Source organism: Plectropomus leopardus, chromosome 1, assembly GCF_008729295.1.
Source record: "Plectropomus leopardus isolate mb chromosome 1, YSFRI_Pleo_2.0, whole genome shotgun sequence".
In the NCBI taxonomy this organism is placed as follows: domain Eukaryota; kingdom Metazoa; phylum Chordata; class Actinopteri; order Perciformes; family Serranidae; genus Plectropomus; species Plectropomus leopardus.
This window is the reverse complement of record NC_056463.1, coordinates 17,378,038-17,401,389: the sequence shown is the minus strand read 5'-3', so window position 1 is coordinate 17,401,389 and position 23,352 is coordinate 17,378,038. Positions and strand designations below refer to the sequence as shown.

General features: G+C 39.2%; 1 protein-coding gene across 10 annotated transcripts in view; it reads right to left on the bottom strand.

Moving 5' to 3' along the window:
- plekha7b (pleckstrin homology domain containing, family A member 7b) overlaps positions 1-23,352 on the bottom strand; it is a 90,380-nt gene that overhangs the window by 13,410 nt on the left and 53,618 nt on the right. For 5 of the 10 annotated variants that reach the window (XM_042512120.1, XM_042516759.1, XM_042481826.1 and 2 more), the window contains 12 exons: positions 21,975-22,079; positions 21,426-21,498; positions 20,835-20,935; positions 15,594-15,772; positions 13,307-13,738; positions 12,557-13,097; positions 8,280-8,363; positions 5,613-5,666; positions 4,775-4,858; positions 2,273-2,344; positions 984-1,064; positions 709-858 (listed from right to left, as the gene is read on the bottom strand). In XM_042512120.1, coding sequence (XP_042368054.1) covers positions 709-858; positions 984-1,064; positions 2,273-2,344; positions 4,775-4,858; positions 5,613-5,666; positions 8,280-8,363; positions 12,557-13,097; positions 13,307-13,738; positions 15,594-15,772; positions 20,835-20,935; positions 21,426-21,498; positions 21,975-22,079 — 1,956 coding nt within the window. Of the gene's footprint in view, positions 1-708; positions 859-983; positions 1,065-2,272; positions 2,345-4,774; positions 4,859-5,597; positions 5,667-8,279; positions 8,364-12,556; positions 13,098-13,306; positions 13,739-15,593; positions 15,773-20,834; positions 20,936-21,425; positions 21,499-21,974; positions 22,080-23,352 lie in introns of all 10 variants that reach the window. The other 5 variants (XM_042512816.1, XM_042513522.1, XM_042515464.1 and 2 more) reach the window with 5 other exon arrangements.

Here is a 23,352-nt window from a genome sequence, read left to right as displayed (position 1 = left end):
CAAGAGGTGCATGCTGGGTGGTTTCTGTCAGTCAGAGCCAGAAACAGCCAGTTGAAATGCAACTGGGGGAAGCGAACAGTTACAATAGTCCTCAGAGATCCACTATTTTTCTTCTGATTTTCAGCTTTGTCAAGAGTGATAAATATCAGTGCAGTGGAGCAAATACATTTGTAAGATCTCTAACTTTATAGGCAACAAACTGAACGAGTGCAAAAGACACAAATTGCACCATAACAGGAGAGTATGAAATACGGTATTCCACATTAAGCACGTTTTTGGACCCAACGGGACTTACATGAGGTTCATTTGCATTTAGCCAAAGACTGTAATTAGGCTCATTGTTGCATGGTTTTTCTCTACAGTTTAAAACTGGGGATACAAATGCGTCCTGTTTGAGAATAAAATATTTAATGATGATTAAATAATGTATTTTAAGCATTTCAAATTCAAGCTCCTGAGGTAATTTTGTTACAAAGTACATCTCATTTTTTATACAAATACAAATTGCAAATACTAAAAAGTAATTCAATAAACATTTTAAAGCATTTAATTAAAATACGTCCCATCTCTGCTAGTGGAAACAGTCAGAGTAATTTGATTTGGAGCATCTTACCTGCCAAATCTAAACATTTTTATATTTAACAATTTTAACACATGAGCAATCCTTTTCGTGGCATTATCAACTTGTGAGTGCAGCTTGTGTCTTACTGTGGAGACTTGAGATATTTCAGCCCTGATGTGCACCACATCCTCTTGTAGTAATTTTTGCTGATAGGCAATCTTCTCAGCGTGGGCGGGCTGATCTCTGTACTGCTCCATCTGCTGGTGGGAAACATCCAGCACTGACTCTAGCTTGTCCTAGATAGGGACGTGAGAGACATATGTAGACCACACCGATACACAAATACAGGCTGTGACACTGACAAATATAAATACATACAAAAGACAGAAAAATAATTCTGTATATGTATAAAACAAAAAACCTTGTCTTCCTTCAAATTGCGTATCCTGGCCTCAAGCTCCTGTAGAATCTTGTCTTGTTCACACAGTCGACTTAATTTTACCTAAAGGAAAAACATTCAAATGGTAAGAAAAACAAAGGATAAAATATTGATCTACCTCTCCTTTTTTCTCTCTTTACCTCCAATAGTGCCAAAGACTATAATGCAACAGAAAAACAACAGAGAAAAATCAGTGACCAGGCTGATGAGATACAGGATCTGTTTATAACAGAGGTCGGCTGTTCTATTCTAGTCTTCATTCAACTGTATTCAACAACAACGCAGCCAGATAAGACGAATTGATCGTCTGCTGCCGTCTCCGCTGTCTGTAAATATGTCAATAAGGCTCATCTTTGTGAAAAGCCCCGAGGAATTCCTCTCATCAGTGCAGCGAGAAATATCAAAAGGCTCTATACTGTCGAGTTTTGGGGTGAGATCTGGTAATACCCATTATGAGTAATCATAATCAAAAATCCATATTTTCAAATTCGCTTTTGGAGAAAAGCGTGTTTATTGAGAGTGACAGATTTGTTTTCCCAGAAATGGGTTATGTGTTTATGAAAACAACATAAGACTGCCTAGTTCACAGTCTTCCTCACACAGTGTATTTTTTTCTCAGATCTATTTATCATTCTGTTCAATTAATAATTAAGCTGTTTTTATTTTGCTGCCGTATATTGTTGTTTTTAATTGCATGAAATATTCATTGTTCAGACAATTTGCTGGCAATTTCTTATAAATTGTTAAAGTGGAACAATGCTAATGATGAAAAGCCAGGACATCCATCTTATTTACCTCTATTCAGCAGAAAACAAAGAACGAGAAAAGCAGGGTCAGGCAAATCAAACTGAAAAATTTAACAGCTCAACATCTAAAACTCCCATTACATGTATTTTTCCCTTTAAATTGCAGGGAGGAAAATAAAAGCTGTGGTCGATACTCTCAGGCCCTCACTGTGCAGTGTGGATGGGTGTCCCCACAGTGTTGCAATGCATACGTTCCCTCTGCAGCCTCTGTTTACCACAACTTAAGAACACACACACACACACACACACACACACACACACACACACACACACACACACACACACACACACACACACACACACACACACAAACCACACTAAAACACACAGTAAAGTCAGACTAAAGTCAGCTGCTTCTCTGTAGTGAATTGTAAGAAGTCGGAAATGGAGATGTTACAGAGACGGATAAACAGGGTGCTTATCAGACTGTTTCTTTCAATCCTGAGAACATAATGATTCACTTACATCAGCATCACTTTCTGCTATTTTCACAGGCCTTGATGGTCTTTCTGTTTTTAAACTCTCACGTCCAGTCACCTGAAAGTCCCAATAGCCACAAATAAAATAAAATGTGTAATATCAGTCATGGAGTAACTTATTTTGATTACCTTTTCTGTATTTCAATACTTCCAGTAAACAAACAACAACAGCTGTGTCTGGATTTAACATACAGTGAGACTGCTAGACAAATAAATCAAGCTGGATGGATCTGGAAAAAAATGAAGGAAAAAAAATCATCTCACAACCAAAAAAAAGGTGCAAATACAGTGATGCAGAGAGTTTCTGCATCTTTGTGTTCGGAGAAACCCTAAAAACCCCAAAGCTGCTCTTTCCTGGCTGCTAATGAGATATTTTTTTAAAAATGATTTTACTTCTGAGAAATATATTGGTTTACCTTACATTTAAAGGTCCAGTGTGTATGATTTTGGGGGTATATTTTGGCAAAAATTTAATTTTCTAATACAAGTATGTTTTCTTTAGTGTATAATGACCTGAAAATAAATATTGTTATCTTATCATTACCTTAGAATAAGCAGTTTATATCTACACAGGGATCAGATCCTAGTCTATGGAGATCACCATGTTGCACCGCCATGTTTCTAGTGCAGCCCAGAGTGGACAAACAAAACACTGGCACTTGAAAGGGCCACTCGTGTTTTCACATCCGCCAATGTAATTAGTGGCCCCTCTGCAGACCTAAGCAGGTGCTAACTTGTAGCCTGTCTCCGATATGCCAAACAGCATCGGAGAAATACTAATTTGTCACATAAAACAGCTTTATACTGTGTTTTTCACTGAAGGAATTCTAACCGGGAGACATTTTAGGTGGTTGAAATCTGCAGTCCTCACCACTAGATGCAACTAAATCCCCCTAAATCTTACACACTGCTCCTTTATGGTTGAAGTGAACTTTAATTTAATTACTTCATAAAGTTACAACATGTCAGCTGGATAAATGTTAAACTCAAGGGCCTCTAGTTTCATGATGGTATGGTAAGGCAGTTTGTAAAGTATATGCTGGCGGAGAGAGCAGTGACAGAATGGGTAAAGCCAGCAACAAGAGACTGAAAAGGTGGGAATCATTTAAAATAATGAGCATTGTGTGTTCTTGCACTAGCCATGGCATCATGGATTAACAAGGACCCCGTCTTAGTTCAGCATAACTTGAAGATCTGTAAAATTTCACTTTGCCAATAAGATCAATCTGCAGATATGCCTTGTAATTTCACAACTAAATAAGTATTTAGTTTCTTCTTAGATTATCACCTCTATTACCATGAGCACAAAAAGTAACAACAGAATAGTACTGATATATATGTTTTTGAAAAATTGGAGCACTTGTTTGCTTACTTTATCATGTATATTTCTGTATATTTCTATTGTTCCCCTGTTCCTAGAACATACAGTATCTGGTCATGTTTACTGTCTTTACAGTGAGCTTAATAGCCTTTCTTCTTTAATTCTTATTATAGGTAATTTATAACATCACTATCAGAAACTTGTATTTTTCTATAATTAGTTCTACTGTAGTTTGAAGTGACTTTATGATATTTCTCTCTTTGCTATCAGTACAACAAAACAGGGAGGGACTGTCAGTCTGTGCGCACAGGCTCTCCAGATAACGGGGCAAAGATGTGTGTCACAGTCAGTAATGCATGAAGCTGAAAAGTGTGAGTGGAATATTCATAACATCCACATCAGGATCACCACACCCAGCGCAACGGTACAGAGCAGTACGAATGGGAGACTCAGTAAAAGGGGCATTCCGCCTATTTTACATGTCAATTACTAGTCATGTGGAGTACTACACAGCCTGTGAGAACAGTTTTATAATGTATTCTGTGGTTCTGGAGGGCGCTTTGTCAAGTCTGGGAAAATTACTCAAGTGATCCCCAGGATATCTTAGCTGGGACTTGGAGGCTACAAGTTTTTAAAAGAAAGCTTGTGTTGCATTGAGTTTGAAAGGCGAGGGTGTTTACCAGTCAAGAAGGGTCACATGAAAAATACGAACAATTTTTTAAAATTCTGTCTTTTCCAAGTTTACAGTGTGTATATGCAAGAAGTTTCAAGACCACAGTGAACACACCACTGCACGTTATCACCTGTTTCTGCCAATTACCATGATGAAACTAGAGGCCGAAGGTCTAAGTTGTCACATTTCCAGAATATTTCTTAAAGAGCACCATTGGGTCATCTCTCTATGCTCTAACAAGCAAAAAAAACCAAAAACAAACATTCAACATTCGGTTCATTCAGAAATGCTTAAAAGCATGCATGGAAGCCCTTTGACATTGCAGCTTCCTTCCCATCATCTCAAATGTCATAGCAGTGTGGGAGTATCACGCAGCGAACAATCAGATTAAGATATCCATGTGCAAAATCCTGCATAATTTCCAGGGATGCATCACATTCCTTTTGAAAAGCAGTGAAATGGTTTGTTTCACTTTGTATGCACACCGTCCTTACATTCCAACAGTACCCAAAACTCTGTGGAGTGGAGTTTTCAAACACATTGTGTACTGAAACGGTCATCGGGTCAATACTTTGGATCTGTTTTGAAACAGGAAATGGAGAGGAGTTACAGGATGTATTGTACATCATTAGCCGTCCTCCCTCTATTCCAAAACACAACCCAGGTTTCTAATTAATGCACTGTGGTGTTTAAACATACAAATCAATAAGGATCAAATGCTTTGCACGCGTGTAAATGGAATATATGCCAACAGCTCGCTAAATGAGTTAGATTGCTTGAACACAGCAGTAATAGGCTTCTGCAGTCTGCAGTGAGACAATTCATAACACTCACGCAGGAATTGGAGTTCACATGACTAAAACAATTTGGAAAATTAGCCATGTGCTGCGGAAAACTTCAATTCCCATCATGAGAAGCTAAACATCAACATGTGTCAGGGTCACATAACTGCATCACCAAACTGCATTTGAAAGTACCATAGTATCATCCAATGGAGAACATTTTGACAAACTGAGCATCAGGACTTTTACTTAAGAAGCCAAACACTGCTATCACTTTATGTCTTTGTTGGATTCACCAGATTATTAACGAAAAAAATGTCTTTTATCCTCAAATGGATAACTTACAAACATGATAAAAAGAAGTTAAACGACATGTTAATTCCATCATAAGGAGACAGTAGAAAGCACAGCGCAGAACAGAGGAAAGACAGGAAAAAGGGGGAAATGGGGAGGCAGATGTTGGAGGCAGCAGCAGGAGAACAAGATTGCAGTCCAGAGGTGGAGAACAGGATGAAAAGGATAAAGTGGCATTTACTTTGTTGGGGCCCACCTTCAGATCTAGATACTCCAGGTCCTTCTTCAGTTGTATGTAAGTATCATCAGCCTTTAAATGAGCAGTGGAGAGATAAATCATTTGAAATGAAGCTGCAGAGGAGAATGGGTGACCAGATGACTCATAAAGCCTTTATTTGCTGTTTGGGCTTTGCTAACAGGACTTTAATTATCTTGGTCTCAATTACAGTTTCTACCTCTGTATTTTTATCTACAGTTAGTAAAGCCAAACTTAATTAAATAATCGTGTAATTACTGGTTTAATGCCTCATGTTTGACCTCATACACAGCTGAGCAGCTCAGAAGGCGGTACCACGAAGCGAGATTAGGGGGTTAGCGAGGTATGTTGAGTCTAAACCCAGAGATTCACGTCCTCCGAAGGTGGCTTTCTTTTAACCTATTTAGATCACAATGGTAACATTTTGTTTAGAGTTTCAGCTTGAAATTGGCCAAAAGCCCCTGTAATAGCCCCTTTGAATAGAATCACAATAATCAGTGTCAATATAGGAGTGATACAGATCCTCAGTTGAGGAATTTTAGGTTTAACTAAAGGTTTAGCACTTGATGTGGCCTTTGTTTTATATAAGTCAAGCACATTTATGTGTCTTATGTTAATGCCAAGAGTGTTTTTTTTTTTTAAATTTGAGTATCTTAAAGGGCAATAAATGTTTTTGTTGAAAAAATGAGAATCATGGTCTCGAGTCTTAGGGTGAAAACTTTGGATTCACATTTTGGCAAGAACTGTGCAGCCCGAATGCTGTTGTAGTTTTGTTCAGCTCCATTTGCCAACACTGACTCTAAAAGAAGCCTTCCATAAAATCACAGGTAGAATTTTTTATTCATACTTCCCTATATTTTTAGACAGGATGACATTCACTGGCATTTGAAATGTGGTATTATTCCTTCAAATCATACCATTATGTAACACCCTTTGGATTTCGTTTAAATTTCGTTCTGTTTTGCGGAAGTTCGTTTTATATTGCTGGTACATTACAGATGTCTATTGTTCAGACCTTTTTATCATAGACAGGCGAACAGTTAATCATTAAATTAATTTCACTTTGATTTGTCCAAACACTTAAGTAATTTGCAAGTTTCCTTCAAAATGGGACAGTGTCAGACCTAAATGCAGTGACTTGAGTATAAATTTGCTGCATCAAGTTTAAAGTTTTAGAACTGTCGAATGAGCAGCATTCATGTTAGAGAAAAAACAGTGATTAAATAAATAGGTTATATTAACTTGTGAATTTTCACAATGAGTCATTTTCTGCGCTTCTATCACTCCTCTCTTGCTTTAGTTAAAGCAACAGTGCTCTTTTTTACTGCAACACTTTTTAAATATTCTTCAATGACGGAACACGATCTATCATTTTCAAAATTGAAAGTTTTGCTAAAATTTTAGTTTTTGACAAGGTTTTTTTGGAATGCGCAGAGAGCTTGAGGAAGGCATGGATGGTTGGTACCTCTTATCTCTGACTGAGGGATTTTGCGTTTGTCAAGCCAGCTCAGGCAAAGAGAGCCTGGCTGTGTTGAACTTGCTTTGTGGTACAGCCCTCTGGTCTTGTGCATGACATGTGGTCAAACAGAGTGTTTACACTTCTTCATAAGCATGGAGGATGGCCAGAGAATGGTTGGATGTTAGAGACTGGGTGGAGTTGTCATTTCTGAGCACCGTTGCAGCTTCACTGTGGTCTCACAGCAAGGCACTGTTTGTAATCAGGCTCATAGGGCAGACTGTGGCCTGATGGCTACTTCAGAATGAGAACACCAGGAGCAAAAGATTTATCAGAGCACACACACATGTAGATACAAGTAACTTGCATTCATCACATATGCTTTTTGTGGCTGTGCATGGTTATGTGTCTATAAAACAAAGTATAAAAGCAGGCACAGTTGACAAGCAACATGCTTAAATATGGCATACTACATTTTGGAAATAGAATAACAAAGGCCTCTGAAAGCTTTTTCATGTTTTCATCAAGGTGAATGAGTGACAACTACAAAGACGGTAATCTCGACAGTCTGAAGTGCAATACAGCCCATGCCAAAATGGTTGAATACACAAGACAACCAAGCAACGCCAACAGACTGCACAATCTTATGAATGAGAGGGAGGTGATGTATGGGACTGGCTGGGAAGAGTGGGACCACAATGCACTGGCAGGGGTTGCAGTGTGCTGTAGAGGTAGTTAGGGAATTACGAGGGCCCCTGACCTGCATGCTGGGGCCTAGAAGGCCATTGTGCTGGTGCTGCTGCAGGTGAGCGAACGCATCGCTGGGGCTATGCACACCAGCCAGCTTTGCCTGGTGCCTCCGAAGCTGAATGAGGAGCAGGGTCAGCTCCTCTGGCTGTAGCCAAACCCGGGTTTAGGGGCCAGAGGCCAGCAAAGGGGCAGAGGGATGAGAGAAAATACTTAAGAACCATCAGGACAGTACAGTGCCTGAGACTGGGAGGATGATTTATTGTTCTATCAGGGACTCTCTCATGATAACTGCTATCAGAACTGATAAAGCTAAAACCAATTTCATATGGCATAACATTTACACCAGCTTTATGGGTTAACCTATTTTTCAACCTATTTTAATATTAAAGTATATAAAAATAGGATGATATCTTTAATAATGAAACAAAGTTATGCTGTGAATGTAACAGAGAGGGTCTTACCGTTTTTCCATGCAAGCTGGGTGCACTGACAGTGTGTGTGATGTAGCCCATGGCTGGCATCGACCTTCTTTCTATTTGGGAAGTCTGCAGAGAAAAAAAAAATATCAACTTGTTATTACAGATCTTACAAAGTCAAATCAAACAGAGTATCTAATTCACTAATTAAACAGTTTCAGTTCCATTTCGGATTTCGGTTTACTCATAAAATAGTAAAGAACAATCGTACAACATAACGGAGATATCTGAAATGGGACACCCTAATAAGCTATCTGAAGCTGGAGAATGGGGGTCCCACACTAGGCAGAAAGTATTTAAGGGTCTTTGTGTCAGTTTAGTGGTATGTAGTGGTGAGGATGGCAGATTGCAACCAGCTGAAACTGAAACTCTCTCTCCAAAACAAACAGACCAGATGATTAAAACCGGTAAAAACACAAAATAAGGAATTTCACGTTAAAAATTAGTGTTTTTCTGACGCTGCTTGGCTTGTCACAAAGGGGCTGCTAACTAACAGAGGTTACCAGTGTTTGGTTTGTGCTTTCTCAGCTACTGCAGAAACATGGCATAGTCTGAGGCACTGCTCCCCTTGTCGACATAAACAGCTCATTCTCAGGTAACACAAACACAACAATTCTTATTTTCAGGTGATTATTACTAAAGAAAACATAATTATATTCAATTTCTGCCAAAGTATCACCCTAAATGCTACCCACTGGACCTTTAAATATATGTTAACTAACACATCTAGATTTGCAAACGTGAAATCTTCAATAGAGTGCAGAGATCACACTGAATCAAAGTTAAATCATTGCCTCCAAGTCTGCAAACAAATTTGACTACACAGCAGATTTATTTTTTCATCCATCCCTTTCTCCCTTTCATCACTCCTACTCTTATTCGAAACAAGGTGTGCCCCGAGTTTTCAACGCTACAGGGCTCGGGAAATTTGACGTTTTTGCTTAACACACAGAATTAGCAAAAACCAGGCCCACTACAGAACCTTAAAAGGACACAAACAACAAGAGATTTAATTAACTACACATAAATTATACCAAACCTGCTTTCTTAAAATAACATTTGTTTGCTACCAGCAAGAGAAGCACTGTAAGCCATTCCCTTTGAGATTCCCATGCCACTATTTTTTTGCTGTATAATAGGTTTTTTATTTAAATGCGAGATCAGAAGAAAGAGACCGCTGCTGATGTTTGAGATACAGTGGAGATGTTTATAGGGTGCTGAGGAGCCCTGGGCAAATTGGATTAGCTGCTAATAAAACATACTTCTTAATGATATTCCACTGAGGTATACAGATTGCTATTACTTAAGCGCACTCCAGCCAGAGAGCACCATCAGCCTCAAAGATGCTGGGTGCACCAAAACTAAGTTCATTGCAGACTAAATTTAGTTCCCATAAACATCGCTCCCTCGGATCGTCTTGCACAGTCAGTGTGGCTCCCTTTGTTGAAAATGTATCTTCCTTTAAAGGGTTTTCCATAATTGTGCGTCACTGTGTTTTTTAGTTATAATTAGTGTTGTGACACTCGGGTGAATGATGGAGGAAACGGAGCATCTGTGACACTTTGTTTACTTGTGTAAGGCCAACGGGTTGGTTGTGAGGCTTGTGTGTGTTGGCAAATGTGGTGATGGTTTGGAGGGAAATCTTTTCACATGTGGAGGGTGTGGTGGGAAGACCACGCAGGGTGTGGATGACGGGACGGCCCCTCGCTCCGTCTCCTGCGGCGGTGGCGGTGCTGTCTGAGTGCAATGATGGGTTTGGGGAACGGCAGAGTAGCGAGCGTTTACTCACATATGCTCACACCACCTGTGGAGTGGGCCTGGGTGTGGACTGTGTGAATCTGCGAATGATTCACATGAGGATCAAAGTGTGTGCACTGACAAGCCAGAGCCTTCTCATGCTCCTCATGCTAATCTTCCCATGGTGTCCCTGTGAGCTCGCAACATCCTTCAAGTCGACATCAATAGATACCTCACATCCACTATCCACAGCTGCCGTGAGAATGAGACCTTTGTCTTTTGACTAACTATGTGTGAATCATCACATTTTACTTCAGTCCCATGCCAATGACAGGCTGCTGATGTTCACTTAGTGCCAGTACTCACAGACAAGGGTGGGACTTCTAACCATCCATTTTTTCATATCTGTGTATCCCATACAGGGTTGTGGGGAACTACAGCTATGGAAACCTATCACTGGACACTTTGAGCAATTCCACTATTCCTTTTTTTAATGCAGACCTTATAGTCAGTCTAATGTTATAAATAATGTAAATCTCTGCCATGGTCCATGGGGGGTTAGGCTGTATTTTTTGGGCCTGATTATGACTTCCTTGACTAGTTAGTTCATAGTCTATGGGGGTTGGATTTCAGTCAAACAAATTTTTGCAAGTGTTTTCTTGATAATTGAAACATATGAAGTAATTCACTCCAAACAGTCTTACTATGAGTTTTATAACAGTGATACCACATAGGAAACAAACCTACTGCTGCTTCTTGTGAATCACAGCTCCTCTTTGCCAGATGAGGGCATCCAGAACACACTGATGAGATGTCTTATCTACTGTAGGGCTTATAATTATTATAATTATTAATTAATCTACAAAGTATTTTCCCAATAAACACATTAATTGTTTTGACAATAGAATATAAGAAATGGCTGAGTAAAGAGTATCCTTCACCGTTTGAATTGACAGAAATAGTTCAGGAAATTTAGATTACTGAAGGCATGTATTAAAATGTAAAGACAGTGGAAAAAATCTGAATCTATTATTTGAATATAAAGTGATATTTTTATTGTACAGATTTATTTTGTGTGGAGAAGTTTGTTTAATTCCCTTGTGTGTTCCCCGCCACCCTCCTCCTTAAGATTCTCAGGCTTCACATGAATCAACGTCATGGACATAAAGGACTCACAGACCACGGTGCTGCAGTGTAACACAGGTTGTTTTCATTTTCTGTTTTACACAAATTCATGCATTTTATCCCACCTATCATAACTCCGTTATCATTTTGTATGTCTCTTCTGTGACTGTCAAAAACAATTAAAATAAAGTTCGAAAAAACACAATTATAAAAAAAGCGGAAAAACTCATTATAATTTCCCAGACCCAAAGGTGATATATTCGCACTGCTTGTTTTGTTAGACAAACAGTCCAAACTATTCAGGTGATTTTTTTTTCATCTGCTACTGACTTGGCCAATGTCCAGTGCATGTAGTTTAAATAAAAACTCAGCTGACAACATTTTGGATCAGAGTACTTTTGTGTCAGCCAGATGTTACTGAGCACTCAGTTATGTGTTTGCACTGCTAAAAGGGAATTAAAGACACTGACTACATTCATCATAATTAATGAATATGTCATGCAGTTTAGTGGTATTGCTCTTTTATGTGTCTTAATAGTCTTTGGCAAAGCTTTTTGGCCTGTGTTCTGTTGCTTGAGAGAATAAGCTTTATTATCCCGTGGCTAAGTGGACAATACTTGTTAGTAGGATTGAATTAGGTACAGTTTTGCATCTTTTAATTTCATAATGAGTAATGCTGACTAATTGTTCAACATGGATGATTTAACAGGCAAATGTTTGCTATCCTAGGCTCTGGTACATAATTTAATTTTAACATCTAAAGCTGTCATGAAATATTAAAGGGAGTAATATAAGTTAATTAGTATCATTCTTTAAATACAAAATGTCTGTGTGTTTTTTACAATATTTGAGCACTTTGAATCAGTGTGTATTCAGGACTTCATTTAATATTCTCCATCTCAAAGTTTGATGGGGAAAAAAAGTAAATGCTTTATATTGCATACTAATAGTTACGCGAATTGCTGTCTCAATTGGAGAAAATGTCTAACTGGGAACTCTTAAAGGTATACTATGCAGGACTTGCTGGATTCTGTTTGTAAACTCTGCTGTGTCCACAATTTCCATAACTGCCACTTGGAGATGTGGCTGTTTACAGTCTCGCATCTGGTTGTTACCTTTTATATAGTCCTGTACTCAGCTGCATGCTGTGCCCAGGAACATCCTGAACACTGCAAAATTAGAAGAAAATGAGAAAATGCAGGCAAAGGGCAAGGTCTCTGCATAAAAATAAATACCCACACACTTCTAGCGGGCATTAAGTGTTGATTGAAAGAATTACTTTTGTTTGAGTCTATATGTCATCATCCTGCAGAGTATACCTTTAAGAATTTTGCAGAGAATACTAAAAATCTCAGAAAAGCTTTGCCACCCTAAGTGTGTTCCTAGCCCAGGTATCTTACCTGAGAGAGATGGGCACAAATATGGCCGGGGGAGCTGGATCTTGTGCTGTCCCCAGTTGCCACTTCGTCCAGGGGCCTTACTGTGCGTCTGTCTGAAGGAGTGTGAGGCCTGCGAGGGGACAGGGGTTTGAAAGAGGAGGGTACTGATGGTGGGACTTCACAAGGGGACGGAGGGACAGAGATGGATCGTGGCATCTCCACTGTAACTCTAAAAGATGAGGAGTCTGTGAAGTTAGGGCCGGTGTAGATAGGAGCGGTGGGGCTGCCGTGACGGAACTGTTGCCGCTGTTGCCACTCGTACAGCTGCCACACCATCCCCTCCTTGGTGGCCATGCGCTCATCGGTGGACATGCGGAAGTGGCTAAGCCGGTCATGGGCGTACTTGTAGTCACTGGGCAGGTTGCATGATGCTGGAGGAGAGTTGCTGCCAGATGGGAGACGGGGAGACTTTGGCAACGACTGATAGGTGGCATCCGCTGTGTTGGCTTTGGGCTTTAATGGAGGAGTCCGCCGAGGGAGGTTGTACTCAGCAGAGGGAGCACTGAGACAGAAAAACACATGGAGGTCTTTTACTTTTATGAGGACAATTTCATATCTAAATATAGCTATAGAATATAGAATATAGAATACAGAATAGAGCAATAGGAGCAATTCAAATAGTCCTCAGAGTAGCCACTAGAGGGAGCCATTTACTAATATTTTTTCATCATCATTCATGCTGCTGTTATAGATTTAAACTGTCAAACTGACCTCTTTGGTGGGTCTCCTTTTTGAACTTTGACCCACTGCTCCACCTGAGCCAGTGTATTCCTCCTCTGTACATGTTTCTCAGTGTCTGCCCGCGAAACAAAGCCCCTCTGATAGACGAGATTCCCATTCTGCTCTGGTGGCAGAGCCACTTGGATGACAGTTTGCTGTCCGTTCTTGTGGGCGGCACCATCCACAGAGTCTGGGGAGAGTCTCTCTGCTCTCTCCTCTGCAGTGGCTGACTGGCTTGGTCTCCCTTGGATCTCTAATCCATACCTCACCTCATCCCCGTGAGCCAGTTGGGTACCATTATCCGGAGGTTCCTCTCGGTCTGCCCTGCGAAGGCTTTCGGACTGAGATGAGTTCTGGTTGAAGTGGACATGGTTGGTCTGTGGGACAGCCTGCTGCACAGCCTTCTTTGGGTTCTCCACCTCTCTGTAAAAAAAAGAATTAGGTGATTAAGTTAGTCCTGCCTGCAAACAACTGAAATGGTGTGTAGGATTTAGTGACATTTAACCAGGAGGATTTCAGAGTGCAACCAGCTAAAGATTCTCCCATGTGCCAAGTGTGAGCTCCTGGTTAGAATTCCTTCAGAGATCATTGTTCAGTAGGAGCCAGATTATCCACAGAGGTGTCTTCCTCTCCAAAGCAAACGGACCCTGTGATCTAAACTGGAAAAAACATTGAATAAAGCAGCTTCACATTACAACTCAGTGTTTCTCTGATGCTGTTTGGCTTGTTGTAGGCAGGCAGCTGGCCAGGCCTCTGTTAACATGTGCTGAAATGGACCCAGTGATTTAATCACTTTAAAAATCTGATCAGCTGATGGGCTACCAACTGTACTGTCCGACTCAAAAAAGTGAATGGCCCCATCTGTAGCCAGTGTTTGGTTTGTCTGTCTGGCACTGTAAAAACAGTCAGGGCAACATTACGTGGACAAGGACCCGCTCCCTATATAGGTATAAATAGCTCATTCCAGGGTAAAAATAACACAACAATTCTTATTTTCAGGTGATCATACACGAAAGAAAACATAGGTATTATATTATATACCATTTTTGCTAATATATCCCCCTAAATCCTACACACTGGGCCCTTAAATGATAGAGGCTATGCAGTGAAGTGTCGAAGTCCTCATCATGTATTATGGTGAAGTGCAGCTCTATTCTTGAAACGAGGGATTACACAACATTAAGCAGTGGATAAAAAAAAAACCACAATGGACACTCAAATTAACTTTATGTGACTCCAAAGGTAATTTCCCAACCCATTTGCAGAAATACTTAAACACATGCTCAGACTCATGACTGAGTCTCTAATAGAAAAGATCAGAGGCCATGGGGAGTTATTCAATAACTTTCCATAAAAAAAAAACATAAATAAAAGGTGTATAGAAGCCGTTTAAGGTACACTATGCAGTTCAGAGATCACCTCACACAGATCTCAGTGGGAACTTTAGTGCTAGCTTTTAGAAGTACTTTATTAGTGCAACGAATTTCATATAATTAATGTTGCATTTCAGGGGACCAAATTAAGACTGTTATGTGGAACGCTGGGTGCTCAAAATAAAAATTTCAGGAGCACTGACTAACATCTGCCGCTAGGTGGCATTATTGCACAGACCATTTAAACCATACAGCCAGTTAATTTAAGATTTCTAAATGCAGTTTGTAATGCATTCATCACAGATACAGTAGTCACAAAATATCAGACTGTACTGCAGACTATTTCTGCCATAGATTGTGATTATTTTCAACAACAACATATTTTCAACAACAAAATATGCACAATTCTGCTTTGAACATTATAATTACTGCTACAGAAACACATTCTATTGTTGAAGTGCTCAGCTGGCAATGGTCTGCATTAAGCAGACTCATCTATACCAGGCCCAGATGCAGTGTGTGCGCACGCACGCACACACACACAAACTGCAGACATCTCAGTGCCCCAGAACAGGCGGACAGGGCTGGACCTGCTGTGTCAGGCTGCTCATGCTGTTAAAATAAAACCCATGAAGGCAAGAAAAAGAAGCACATTTTCATTATGGAACCAATATTAAAGCAGAAGACCCTATAGCTGATGCATTCAAACTTAAATACATAATATTCCAGCTAAACAGATGATTATTGTCTGGTCGATATGACTGTGACACCCAGGTTTGTGTTATGGTATAATCTCAAGACAAATCCGGTTCACAGAGACTGCTGTGCTTTAGGGTGAGATGTTGGCTCGAGTAGAAGCCCAGCCAATGAGAGAAATGAATCCTACTCTGTAGAGTGAGACCAACCTCTTTATAGTGTGACTCTGCTGCATCAGCGCAGCCTGGTTCATGGCCCGGATCCAGCCATTCATGTCCTCCTGTGTGTCCGCACTGAAGAAATATGTCCGCATCCCGCAGTGTTCTGCCTGTGAGCCAATCACAGAGTTCTTATTGTAAATGTAGGAGCGCATTCCTGTATGGCTCGCCTATAAAAGAGAGGGAGAAGATGGAAAGAGAGAGGATAGATATAAGAACTTCTTACTGAAGACAGGAAAATGCCAGCATGGCCTGATGAGTGAAAACTTTGCTTTCTTGTGCATTGAGACTGACAGCTGTCAACTCAGTGAGGACAAAGTTTACAGCAACATTTTACTGCAAAAAAAAGAACAGGGAGGGAGCAAAGAGCTGAGGCAGAAACAACTTGAACATTGTGCTGTTTCTGTCAAGAAAAAAAAAACATAACAGGTTATAGTTTCCAAGTGATTTTTAGAAAAGCTTTGACAAAAAACATACAATCTCTTTAGCACAAAGAAGTTAGTCAGCAACAGCTGTAGAGTAGCAACGAAAAAAGCAGTTATGGCCATCTCTCATCACTTTAGTCAGGATAAACATAACCAGGCATCAAAAATATTAGTTTACTTTTAATTCTGTATTTTGATGCAGGCAACCAGCTACACCACAGTAAAGGAGCACCCAGCACCTTTTTCAATAGTTTCATAGCTACTCCTATTTGTTTTCACCTCATATGCAAATTTTCTTACTTCATAATCAGATTAACTTTTACTGATCTATTCAATAGACAGTAAAGAGTAAAAGTTAGTGGGTCTAATCATACTATCTCCATGGTCAATGTTTTTATTTAAGTTGTTACTTATTTCACATTAATTGTAACTTCACCGTGACAAAATTGATGAATAACTGACGACAATACCACAAGAGCATCCACAACACAACATGCACAATAATTTGGAAAAAATCTGCAAGACTGTATCCACAATGACAGAAAAAGGGTCCATCAATAATTATGAGGATACAATATCAGCTCCACCTATTTCATATTTCTGTATAATACACTTGTAATGAGTGCAAAGTTGACTTATTGTAAAGGAAGCTCTGCCAGTTTATTAGTCAGTTAATAAAATGTTCACAGCACACAGTCACAGCTGGTATCACAGTTGCACACAGTCAGCGTGATTTTTCAACTAAGTTACAACTAGGTTATTAAACTGTACACAGCCTCTGAGCTCTTTAGATTCTTAAGAGTCAAACAAAAAACCTTTTCCAGCCAATCATCACTATGATTTATCAGTTGTGAAGACTGTAGAGTGAATGCAATCATTCTAATAAAATGAAAATTAAATCTTTTGCAAAATTGTTAGACCTGCAAAGTAAACCCAATATTGACCTGCTTTAAAACAGGTGTAGAGAAACAAGTCAATGGCTTATGTTTTTTTATTATTATTGTAAAACAATATAAAGCTAAAATATGTGAAACAGGGCAAAAATTGCTGATGGCAACAAACATCAAAAGAAGTGCAATGAAATTAGAGAGCAGCGTGGGAAACATGTCTGAGACCCTGTTGTCCAATGACAATGAGAAGGTGATAAATGAAATGCAGCTTGACAAGACAAATACCAGAGCAACTGAGTAGGTAAAGTTTACGAGATTGATCATATGACTAAGCTTGGTAATGTGAGTGTCTTGTTCTACCAGTTGACCACATTTATAAAAATAAGCAAGTGGATAACTCACTCAATATCTGACACATTGTCTTTCTTTGCTCTGTTGATTTGAAATAAAATGATAACTTTTATGTTAGAGAGATCTCCCTCTTTTTGATTTGTGTAAATCCATTTTGGGTAAACAGTGCAGGAATTGTAGCCTTGTCGTGGTTTTCTGACCTTGTCCAAGAATTGGGGGACTGTAAAAATAGTTATGAGTCCTGCACTGTGCATTTTTCTGTTTTATCTCAAAGCCAATCTGCTAGAGTATAGTGCAAAAACAATATCAAATGTGTCAATGTCCAAATACGTATGGACTGCACTGCACACATAAAACAAAAGTTTTTTTTCTGTTTTTACCCTGCAAAAAAAACACGTGTTCTGGCATTGTTCATAGATGACTGTAGTGATGTCTGTACATGATGGGACTTTGATGCACATTTCGAAATGTGCATTCAGCAGCTGCTAGTATGATATGAAACAAAAATGAGCTGAGGATGGCGGTCCACTGACGAGGCTAAAGTGAAATCAAATACCTAGTCATGCAAGACAGGAAGCCAGTGAGATTGAGGACAACCGCCCGCAGAGAACAGTACTCACTCCGCCCGCGCACACACACCGGGTCACAATGGGAGGCAATTGACCAACAGGGAATGAGAGAAACACAGTGAGATGAGCAAAAGTAAGAGAACAAGAAAAAACAACAGGAAGTTGCTGACTCAGTAAGAAAGAACAGAAATGGCTCCAGCTGTGGTTTTATGGTTTCATTAACAGAGAGGCAAGAATGAGTAACAGTGGCAACATCAAAATTGTTTTGACACTTTAAAATCAGACACATCATCTTGGTTTTACAGCTTCAATGCTTCAGGGAGGGTAAAAAAAAGTATTAATACTTTAGAGAAGCATTGTACTGACTGAAACAACATGTTTACTTATATCAGCTCCATTCAACTACTAATGAAATTTATTTTGGGAATGGTTTTAGTGTCACCATCTCTCATTAATGCAGGCCAGCACAAACTGCAGTCTGCTTCAACAGTCTGAAACATCCTGTTGTTGAACAACACCAGACGTCCACTGAGCTGCTGTCATGCTTACTTAGCAGTAACTGAACATTTCCAAAGCGCCTCAGATACACTTAATGAAATCTCCTGCTCTTTAATGCATGATGGCTCTGAGAGAGCTGAGGGGAATAAAGATCTCTTAAATACAGGGTGGTACAGCAGAGCCCAGGCTCATTTCACCTCACCTTACACAGCGCACAGCAAGTGGTGGGAGGAGACGGTGAATAGGCTGAATGCATAATTAATATTTCCAGCAGCACAATTATCTTACAAATTCCATTGTATGTAATATGATCTTTAAAAGGAGAAGCATGCAACACACAGACATGCACACACACACACACACACACACACACACAGAATCCAAGAACAAAAGCTGAAGTACAAAGGAGCTGAAAGGATTGCAACAGAATGCCCTGAAGCTGCAGCGGTGCATCAAACATTCAGGCACTATTGTTCTTTGCAACAAGCTCTGTGTTTCCACAAAGGAGGAGCTGGATAATGTTAACACTCTTGCTGTAACCAAAAGACATAAATCCCTTTGCTGTCCTCTGGCACAATTCACAGACGGAAAAGAGAGGAAGATTTTGCCACATGCAAAGAAAAGTTCTGTCGCACATTTTTAAATAAAAATGACACTATTATCAAATGTGGGCCGGCTCTTTTGGGTACATTATAGCAAGGGAGTTATGTGCCATTCAGATTTCAGTGAAAGAACAAAGCTTTTGCACTGTGTGCACCATATTGAAAACCGCACTGCTGCAGCCTCTCTAGCACTCTGGTAGGGCTACTGAGACATAGCAGAAAATGTGCTTCTGCCCCTTCTCACAATAGGTTAACAAAATCAGACCATGTACAAGTGAACAGAATGCATAAAGGGTTGTACTGCAGCAATTCATTGCAACACCCACCATTGGGTTTGTGTTAAAAAAAAGATTAGCTACAAGAACGTCAGAAAGTCCACCTGACTCCAAACAACCTGACTTCATACAGAAGTCTTTACATGTACTAATAGCTGAGTTGCATGCAAAATCTCTCTTGTGCAAAAATGTAATAACGAGTTTAAATTTCCAGAGAAGCTTTGGTACCGATAATAAAACAATACTCTTTTACTAATGCACATTGAGAATTTGTTTTTCTAAAAAACCTTTTATGTTAATTTAACAAATTAAGTCAAACTTCTCAAAGAAAGCAGCGTTATACAAGCGACTGTACATGTTTGCTTTAATAAAATAATCAGTAAATAGAAAGGTTATAATTTGAATCAGGAAATATCTGATCAAACGATGACCAAACAAAACTATGACCCATTCCCAACTTTTGATACTTGATGCTCTGTGCTACACATACATTTTGATTGATAATCGAGTACTTAAGTCCAGTACCCAGCCTTAAATCTGTTCTTAACTTCTTTAAGAAATAACTTCACCATATTTGCTGAAACTGTCACTATAGTCCAAGAACACAAAATGAGACAGATCATCTGTGAATATATATATAGGTATATACCTCTGCCTACTTTATTGTCTTATATCATTTTTAATTGCATTACCACACGTGAATAAAAACAGCCAACTAGAGCCGAGGAGTCACTAACACAGCTGTCAAACGTGTCAATCACTGTTTGTAAACTGCAGTCTAACTGTCAAACTAGGCAGTGCTGATCTAATATAAATCCAGATTTCTTGACTAAATTGCCCTTAGTTCTCTTCTCAAATGTTTTCAGAAACATATTTTAGTGCACTGTTTAGCTATAAAATGAGAAAACTGGTTCAGCCAGTCGGCGGGACTTGGTGTTTTGGACGACTGTTTCCAACATGGCGGCCAGGTCATAAACTTTCTCATTTTACAGCTAAACAGTGCACTATAATATGTTTCTGAGACGATTTGACACACGAAATATGCAATGCAAAAACAGAATCTTAATTCACATTTGATCAGTGTTGCCTAGTTTAACGATTTGACCACACACAAACAGCCACAGACACGACTAACAGCTGCATTAGACTCCTTGGGTCCGATTGGTTGTTTTCAGTGCACTGCAGTGTGATTCTACCAAAAACCCTTTGAGGCAGTAGAAAAGGGACGAGGGACATGACATTTTTCAGATTTTATCTGTCTCATGTACTCCTTTTGGACTGTAGTAACAGTTTCACCAAATATGACACAAAGTAGTTTTCATTAAAAAAAATACCAATTCAAGCTTTAACAGTAAATCATAAACTGTGCAAAAATGTCAACAACAACAACAACAACAACAACAACAACGAAAATTCAAAATGTGATCTAAGCAGCAGGGAGTGCCCAACCCGCTTTGCTGTGTTACAGAGACCACAGCAGGGACACCCAGTATGCAAGACTGGCTACCAAATAGTGACACAGCAATGAATATTCTTGGGGGGAAAAAGAGTAAACATGTTTTGTTGGCAACATACTAACATCATAACCTCATAAATCTGATTCAGTGTCACTTCAGTGTTACCTTGAAAGCGTATTTGCGGTTTATGTGGTCATCAGGCTCAACTGGTGCAATGACATAACTTGGCAGAGGAATGCTTCCGAGCACCGTCTCCTCTCGGCTGTCTGTGAAACAAGAACACACACAGAGTCTTGTAACACCCAAAACAACAGTCTCTAATTCTGCCAAGATCTTTTACGATGTTTACGAGTGACTGCAGATTTATGAACAGCAGGAAAATTAGCGAGGCATAATTCATGGATGACTCCTGTCTGGTCGAGGCCATGTGGCTGCATGTGGCACGAGGTGGCATGTGGCTTATCTATTATTCAGTATGATTAATGGAGGAGAGGAGGTAGATGCTCTGGCAACACAAGCAAAGATTACATCCCATAATAAAACACTCAAGTTAATAAGGATGGAGAAGTGGGAGGAAGGGAAAGCCGGGGAGAGAAAGACATGGCGAAATATGTCATACATCTAATTTTAGACTGTCATTAATCAAGAAATTCATTTTCCCTCAGAGGAGCTCACCAAAGGTTTTTTTTTTATCTGTATGACCATTTTCATTTCTGTCTGTTAACTTCTGGCCAAGCGCACTTTCCATAGACTCACCTTTGTAGTAAAACAAGCAGTAGTCTGACAAAACAAACCACTTCCTTTTCCACAGTCGCATTCCAGAGCTGTCCTGGAGGTGAAGGGGGAAACGCAACACACAGTGTATTTAGAAATCTTCCTCGCAGGAATGCATTTAAATTCACTTTTTAATTAAAAAGTGTAGTTTGGGAATATTGTGCTTGTTAGCAGTGAGCAAATGGGGAGAGAAGGCTTATGCATAACATTAGAACAATAATTTAAGGGGTTTTTTTGATTGCAGCATTTGGCACAAAGCTGCAGCCTCTTTATTTAACTCAGTACTGTAGGTCTCTAACTCTGGGTTTGTTCAGGGGTTTCCTGTCTTATACTTTTAGGATTATGTGCTCTCAAAAACACTTGAGTTCATATTAAAAGGGTTTTTAAGAGCAGTTTGATCATTCAATTTGTAAATGCTGAAATTCATAGAGCATCGGATTCTATGCAAAACTCTTTAACATGTGCTCCTGTATGTGACAGGTGGGGTCTTTCTTTCAGACTCACAATAAGAGTAGAGGAACACCATCTCACCTGTTTATAGAGCCAGCCTCTCACCACCACTGGGATGTTGAGGTTTCTTTTAATAGCATGATCCCTCTTGCCAAAACTGTGTACTTTCCCTGTACCTCTGGAGCCCTGCAGAAAGCAAAGAAAGACCCAAAATAATTGATTACATGGTGGCTTTGCTGAAGAACTGCAAGCCAATTTTCATTGCCCACCTAAAGTGATGGACAGTAATTAACAATGAGTGCATACCAGAGATTCTCAAATTAAGGGACGACCCCCCTGGAAAGGTGGGGATCCAATATGGGGAGATGGATAGTAAAAACTGTGGAGGGAAATTTTAAGTTGCCTATATACATTTTTAATTCAATTCAATTTGGTTTGTCCTAATAATAATTTCCTTAATATTGTTAGAGTTTTGAAAAAATGTAATTAGTTTAAACAAGGAAGATCGGTAATGAATTAGTTTTTACTTTTTAACAGGGCCATGACAGAAAAGTCAAAACTACAGCTATTTTGCTGTTATTATTACTGTAACTGTTATTGAATATAAAATTGTGATAAATATATAATTATTGTTGTTTGGTTAAGTTTTATTGATTATGTTAATTTATGTGTATTTTATAATAGTGTTTTATATTAATTCATATTTTTATATCTATTGTATTTAAATTGTTAAGGGGTAATATATTTAATTTTCAGTTCAAATTTACCTTTGCAATAAAAAAAAACATTCTTTCATGTTGTCAACCATTGTTTTTTGCTTTATTCTGAAAAATATCAGTTCAGCCACAGTTAAGGCACCTGTACCATTTTAAAAATATTATCTTGGCACTGGTATTGGAAAAAAAGAAACAACAATACTCAACCCTACACGGCACTGCCCTCCACAGTGCAGAGAATACAAGTGCAACATTTAGTTACTTGGAAAGAAAAAAAAAGCTTTTCCTGGAACATCCTTCTCGTAACACCCATAATGAAAAAAGGAAATACCAACTGGCTGTTCCTGTGGATGCGTATATCCATTTATAATCAGGCATATTTTTAGACAAGGTCATTTTAGAATACATTGTCTCTGTTAAAAATTAAACCATACTTTTTCTCAGGTGCTTTTGTATTAAAAAAACAAAAAACCTGGGGGTTGGCGTATCGATAAGCTGGATTGAAAGAACAAAGATGCACTCCCATTTTCTCATACAGAATTATTAATGTGACACATTTTAATGACACAAAATAAAAATAAAAAAGACAAGAGGGACCAAAAAGTAAGGCGAATCATCCAAAAAGAACTTCATCATTCAAAGTTTTTTCGTGTTGATCTGCTGGTTATTTTCTGAAACATGTGGTCTGTGAAATGTCATAAATTAGTTTAGGATGTCCTTCACAAACTCTAAGAGCCCAAAGT